The 7,436-nt window shown below is 29.5% G+C and overlaps 1 protein-coding gene across 1 annotated transcript; it reads right to left on the bottom strand.

The window, feature by feature from the left end:
• Positions 1–6,254: 6,254 nt before the first annotated feature.
• On the bottom strand, positions 6,255–7,057 carry LOC131607895 (uncharacterized). The gene has a single exon (XM_058879849.1). It carries the CDS (start codon positions 6,998–7,000, stop codon positions 6,479–6,481), a length of 522 nt encoding a protein of 173 aa, XP_058735832.1. The 5' UTR covers positions 7,001–7,057; the 3' UTR covers positions 6,255–6,478.
• Positions 7,058–7,436: the final 379 nt, after the last annotated feature.

The raw sequence follows: 7,436 nt of genomic DNA, 5'->3' as shown, positions 1-7,436 counted from the left end.
CATGTTTCTTATAGACTTTTTTAAATATATTGATTCCAGCTAAAAATTTTAAGGATAATTATATTAGCAGGTCGTAGGTAAATCTATAGAAAATATTTGTGGGTAAAATGCAAATGTGTTTCATGGTTATCTATCCAATACCCGGTACATATATGAGTACAAAATAAGGTATTTAAAAAAAAAAAAAATAAGAAACGGGTATGTTAGTATATTTTTTAAAAATATGATTATAAAAATAATATAAAATAATTATGTTGTTAAAAAATAATACAAAGGAATTATATACTTGAAATGATAACCAAATATTAAAATTAAAAAGTAATTTGTTTAAAAAGTAATTATATAAAATAATTGTGATTGACATTAGGTTACTCCCTCCGTTTTTTATTATAAGTCGTTTTAGAAAAAAAATTGTATTTAAATATATGTCGCTTTACAATTCCAATGAATAATTAATGCTATTTTTCCTATTATATCCTCAAATATTTATTATTCTCTCTCCTTTCAATTATATAAATTTATCTTCCACATGTCATTAATGGAGGATAATTTTGTAAAAAACTTCATAATTTCTCATTTTCATACAACAATTATTATTTTTCTTAATCTGTGTGAAAAGTCTAAAACGACTTATAATAAAAAACGGAGGGAGTAATTGATTTGAAGGTCTTAAAAGTATTAAATTTAAATTTCTTTTTAAGTCAATCTCTAGCCTATAAATAAAAGTCCATTTCCTTATTTTAAATCATCCAAAAACGTGTATTGACACTCTCATCCTTTCTCTCTCTAAATTTTTTTCTTTTACTTTCACTAATAATTGCTGAAGTCTTTCCTTGAGAAAATTCTTTTTGCGAGTGAGGATAAGTTGTGATTCTAGAAGGATAAGAATGTAAAATTCACCATGAGAATATTTTTATACACCTTGGTTGAAAAATATCCACTTGGAGATTATTTGTGGGTTATAAGCTAAACTCGTAAAAAGCTTTGGTTTGAGAATTATGTGATGAAACCCTTTTTTAGTTCGAGATCAGCTCGTATTAAAATCTCTTTAGGTTCTTGGTTAGCCCAATATTAAAACCGAGATTAGGTTTAAGCTCAGCACGATATTAAAAGCTTGATAGGTTCAAGATTAGTCAGGTATTAAAATCTCCTAGGTTGTTGGTTAGCCCGTGATAAAATTAAAGTTTTAGGTTCGTGAGTTCAACCTGTAGTAAAAGCTTGCAAAGTTTGCTTAGAAGCTTGAAGAATACCCACTTCGAGATTATGGTAGAAATAAGACTAACTGCTTCGATCTACAGTGTGGAAAGGAAACTAACCGCTTCAATCCACCATTTGAAAGAGAAGTCTGAATTGTTAAATTCCTAGTCTTAATGTTTGGAAGTCAACTAGTTTTCTTGTATAAGGGGTTTCATAAGTATTATCTACTAAAATCTCTCAACGTTTATTGGATACTCTCAAGATCAATTCTTGAAAAGAGGAGTAGGTCCTTTTGGTTTGACTGAATCTCTATAATTCTCGGTGTCCTCTCTTTTTTCTAAACTCTTAAATTTCCGCAATTTATATTCTGCAAATTTATTTTCTGCTTCTTAATATTTAAAATTTTTTTAAACTCCAATTTTAATCTGCAAAGTTGTTCAAAATCACTTTTTTCTGAACCGCACAATTCATCCCCCCTCTATTGTGTGTGAAATCACATGTCCAACAAGTGGGATCAGAACTTAACTCTTGTTTAAAGACTAATCGTCTCAAGAGGAAGATGACTTTCGACAAGAGATATTTTTTAAACACACCACCACTTTTTAAAAATAGTAGGTTTGATATTTGGCAAGCTAGTTTTGAATTTTTCTTCAAAGTTTAAATCTTGAATTGTGGAAAACAATAGTCAATGGTCTGGTTATCCCTACTCATTAAACAAATGATAGAGTAGTATATAAACCCTATTCCCATTGAATCAGAGAGGAAAAGAGAAAGATAGAGATAAATCACGAAGAACTTTATAATAATGTCTCTAAATGATAATAAACTTTATTATGTTCATTGTTGTAAAATCACCGACCATAAATAAAGGAGCGACCCTAGGCCCGAGCAAGCAGACCCACATTCCAGAGCCTCAAAAAATTGGGGGCCTCAATAAAAATTATAATACCAAAAAAATATAATACATATTTATTAGCGAAATTATTGAACAACATGTTACTTGTAGCCCATCGGCTTAGTAAATGCTTTTGGAGATTATTTATTGTAACCCTTATAATTTTATTTTAGTATAAATTTTAGAGACTATTTATATGTTATAATAAAATATTTAAAAGTTTATCATACAATTAACTTATTTATTATTAAATTTTTATGGTGAAATCAAATTCATTATCATTTGTGCTTTTGTTATTTTTTTTATCATAAAAATAAATTTCTTATCAATACGGTAAACCTGCGTATTATTTTTTCTAGGCCTCTAACAAGTCGGGATCGACCCTACATAAATAAGCCATATCACACAACATTTAAGGATATTATCTCACTCTCACTCTCAAACTACATCTCTCTAACTTCATTAACTTAAATGTTGAAGTGTTAATGTTACATGTTTTTTTTTTTACTTAGTTGTCCTTGAAGCTCTCGCCTCCGCATTAGAAGAGTTCATCCTCTCGACACCTCTCTTTTCTCGTCCTACTACAAAAACAATTAGAATTGGATCATCTTAATTTCTTTTTAACAATTTGAAAATTCTACTTAAACTTTTTTTAAAACTGAAAGGGAAGAGTTGTAAGAAACTTTGAAAGTAGTTCTATCGATGAAGAATCGTGTAAGAAACTAAGGGAAGAAGAAATTATTAAAGCCAAAATTTCAAGAGCTTATGTAAGGACTGAAGCATCAGATACAGCGGACTTGTAAGTATTTAATCATTCATTCAATCTTCAATTTAGATTCTTCAATTTCTGGAAACAATTAGAAACAATTGAATTAAAATGATTTTTTTTAAAAGGGTTTTAGAAATATTTTTTTGGTTCAAAAATTAAAGTAATTTTGATAAATTAATTGTTTTTGGATGTTGAATTGAAGTAATAGGTGGATTTGACGAATTTTAAAATTTTTAATTTTAGGGAAGAAGATGAAGAATCAAATTAAAACCTAAAAAAATGTAGTGTCTGTTTTTTTTGCCGTTAAATTATACGTAAAAAAAAATTAACATCGTTAATAAAATTTTGTCGGATAAAATAAGTGACGTTAGCCTTAAATAATCGTTTTTAAAATTAAGAGATCAAAATGAACTCCGCCTTTAAAATAAGGAACTAAAAATTATATATTTTACCATTTTGTCAAATATTATTAAATAGACCTTAATTTTTTGAGAGATTGGACTTCAATATATGTGGGAGTTTCCTAAATTGATCACATTGAGTGTTGGTGACACTTCTGGCTAAGATATGAGTCATGGTATTACTTTTTCTATTAATAAACGTAAACTTAGCTCCTTTAAACTTATGATTTTTTTCTTAATGTATTCACATAGCCTATTTCATAGAGTTGTATGTATGAGGATATGAGAATATTGTATTTTACTATTTTTATAAGTAGACTCGTGTCGCATGTCACATGTCTTTTTACTTTTTAGTTTTCTGTCACATGCCTAATTTCTTTATTAGATTTCATTAGGTATAATACTCATTCTACTCTTTTTTTTCTTCTGTAAACTTTAGTGACATAAACGTTTGCCAAATTGTCAGCAATATAGTGAAATAAAATAAAATATTCATTCAGCCGCGGATGGGTAGTCACCTAGTCAAATTCAAATTATAATATTGCAACATATTCCTAAAGTAACTTCCGAAGGTGTGTTGAATTATGGAATAATTTATTTTTTGAAAATAATTTAGTAATTCTAAGTGTAAGAAACTAAATCATGTCAAAGTTCGTTTTGTTTATTAATAATTTAATAGCACACGTCTATGATTTTGTCATACTGTGAAAATTTCATTAATTGATCTGCGTCAAATAGATATATTTTATGATTATATTGTTAAATGTATCCAAATATTCTTGGTTAGATCAATCTTATTCTCCGTTAGATCAATCTTAGTATTATTTATTTAATGGAATGATAGTTTTGAATGTGTTTTTAAGAAGTGTAAAATAACTTGTGGGAATAAAAAATTTAAATAACAATGTTTAAAAAAAAATTTACCAAAAAAACAAGTGTTTCAGAAAATTTACCAAAGTGTCTAGGTTTTGCGGGACCCCCTAGAGTATGCGCCAAACCATTTGGCGCATTAGTACAATTTTTTTTTGAAATAGCCAATTCATTTGGCGTATAAGTGTTAGTAAAAAGTAAAAAAAAATAAAATAAAAAAGAAACATCCACATTGGCGCCAAATCATTTGGCGCATACACTTAATTTTTGTACTAATGCGCCAAATGGTTTGGCGCATACTCTAGGGGTCCCGCAAAACCTAGACACTTTGGTAAATTTTCTGAAACACTTGTTTTTTTGGTAAATTTTTTTTTAAACATTGTTATTTAAATTTTTTTTTCAACTTGTGGAGCTTCCAATAGGAGTTTGATGATCTAAATAGTCAGGCCCAAGAGGAATGGCTTGAATTGTTTGCCATCTTGACACAGGTGTGGCTGGTACGCGAGGATAGTGATGACGTGTTTAGATGGTTTATAAATAGTGAAGGGAAATATGTGGTTAGTGAGGGGTATAAAGCCTTTGAGAAGACGCGGGCAGGGGTGATACTCAATGATGATATGTTGAAGGCCTATAACTTTCTGTGACAAACGCGGGTTCCTTCAAAAATTCAAGTCTTTGGCTGGAGATGTATTAAGAATAGTTTGGCAACGTACGAGTAGCTGATGTATAGATGTGTCTCTCATTGTGGTTTCAGAGATATGTGCGTTTTCTGTATTAACTCTGTTGAATCTCTAGAACACTTGCTTGTCAGTTGCCATTTTGCCAAATTGGTTTGGGAGAAAGTGCTGTCATGGTTGCGAGTGTCGGTTTTCGTCGAAAATACTGTTCTGTCGCATCTCTTGCATTTTGTAGAAGTCATGAAAGAGAAAACTAACAAGAGAAAGGCTTTGTTATTTTGGTTGGGAGCTTGTTGGACAATATGGACTACCCGTAACAACATATTTTTCAACAACGGTGGTTTCAGAGTGGAAGGTGTCGTTGATAAAATTGTTAAGAGTACATGATTTTGGCATTTTGTAGGTTCTAACTCTAAAAGATGTAGAGATTTCTATTGTTGGTTTAGAAGTCCTTTGGACTTTGTTTAATCTTTGTTTCTGCTGTAATCGGCTGAGTACACTTTGTACTCATTTTCTAATATAATTCATCGCTTATCAAAAAAAAAAAACAACTTCACACTGTCAATTGATTACAATTATATATTCAATTACATTATTTTTTTATTTTAATTTTTTTAATGACATGGCAGACTATTAAATTTTTATTAAATAACAATGTAAAAATTATTTTAGATTGTTCGTGCATATCTACTAAAACCATTTTCTTACTAAAAAGGGGACCAAAGCTAAAAAATAAATGAATTAAGAAAACACCACCTAAGAGTGGTTACACAATTAGCATCATCCTCAAACAAAGAAGCAATAAAAATCAAACAAAAACAACTCCGAATCAAGAATACATTCAATGTTAGCTAGCGCATCTGTCCATTTATTAGTCTTTCTATATACATACTCGAATCTCACAACATCATGCATACCGATTAAATTCCGAATCATCTTAACTATGGCCACACCCTCCCCATTCCTTGTGCTCCCCTTCTCAATAGCTTGCAAAACTTCTGTCGAATCTGATTGTTTTTGTTAAGGAACTAATCATCTTATCTTATTACACTTTTTATTATTATTTGATTGAGTGATCTACATCGTATTATTATGATCTCAATAATTATGTTACAATTGTATTATTCAATAATCGATTTGGTTATATTTAATTTGTGTTTTATCTAAAATCATTTTTTAAGCATAGAAAGGGGATGCAAATGTGTGTTGTAGATCTTTAAATAGAGTTAAAATACAAAAATAAGACCACAAATTACATTCGAAGAGTTACACCACGAGTTACACTCACTCGTAATTTCATTTCGAATAAATATTTTTTAAAATCAACCGTTGAATTGAAACATAATATCATAATATCCAAAGATTAATATTAAAATGAACTTTCTTATAACATTAATTTTAATGTAATTCAATAGTAAAGTAATTGAACTCTTTAATACCTCTTTTTCCGTAAACATCCCATTAATAGATCTCAGTTGCTGAATTAAATTTCATTTCTTTCTGTTAAAATTTTAAATAACAATGAAATTCCAAATTTCAGAAAAAGATTGACAACTAAATACCCAAGAAAAAATGCTGCATTATCATGAACCTAAAACAAAAAAACCAAACTATTTGTATGATATTTATCCTAAAACTAAAATAATTCATGAACTATGTGTCAACTGCATCATCTCAATTCTAATCTAACAATAGAAGCAACATTGTGTGCCCACAATCTGAGACTCTTTTTTATATCAACTTCATTCTTCATAGCAGGGACTTTCCAATTCATCAAAGAGTTCACTTTTTCTCTCTCATCAACTTCCCAAGCTTCAGAGAGATAAGGTCTTTGAATCACAGACTCATCACAAACATCTTCTTCTTTTTGTTCTTCATCTTTCTCCCCAAGTCTTCTTAACCCAGGAATAATTGAAACCAAGTTTGAATTTTTATCTTCCTCTGAGAAAACAAAACCCAAATCCATGAACCCTTTTAATTCCTCCAATTCAAGTTCTGATAAACTCTTTGTTTCCCTTTTCTTCTTAACAACCTCGTTACCACTGTTCTTTTTCATAGGTAACAAAGTTTGTGTTGGTACTAGGTTTTTGTCTTTTGAGTCTGTTACTTCTTTTCCTGATATAATGGCTTGAAGCTTTGTTGAACTGGGAACAGATTGTGATGAAAGAGAATCACGGTTGAAACTTGTCATACTGTTATGAAAGGTTCTGCGGCTTTGAAAAATCAGAAGAATGAAAAACCTTGTGAATGTGAAATGATTAATAGTTACTTAAACAGTGTTGATAATTAGTAGTATATATAAACACTATTTTATGATTATATTACGTACCCTACGTGTAAGTCTCTAATAACAAATATTAAAACAAACTTTTCACACTTCACACGTTTTGAATTGAATTTCATACTCTTTTTCAAGGCGTGTATATAGCTAACTTTGTTACATTTGTTTTTTTTAGGATGGTTTCAAATATTGTCAAACCTTTTTTTTATTTTTTTTTATTTTTTAAGAGTGAAGACCTATTTTGGTCCCTCACAAATATTATAGGAGTTAAATTAGTCCCTCACAAAAAAATTGACTCAACTTAATCCCTTACAAAATTTAACCGGATCATATTAGTCCTTCTGCT

Source organism: Vicia villosa, linkage group LG5 (assembly GCF_029867415.1).
Source record: "Vicia villosa cultivar HV-30 ecotype Madison, WI linkage group LG5, Vvil1.0, whole genome shotgun sequence".
NCBI classification, from domain to species: domain Eukaryota; kingdom Viridiplantae; phylum Streptophyta; class Magnoliopsida; order Fabales; family Fabaceae; genus Vicia; species Vicia villosa.
Note: the sequence above shows the minus strand (reverse complement) of the source record. Positions and strands in the feature narration are given on the sequence as shown.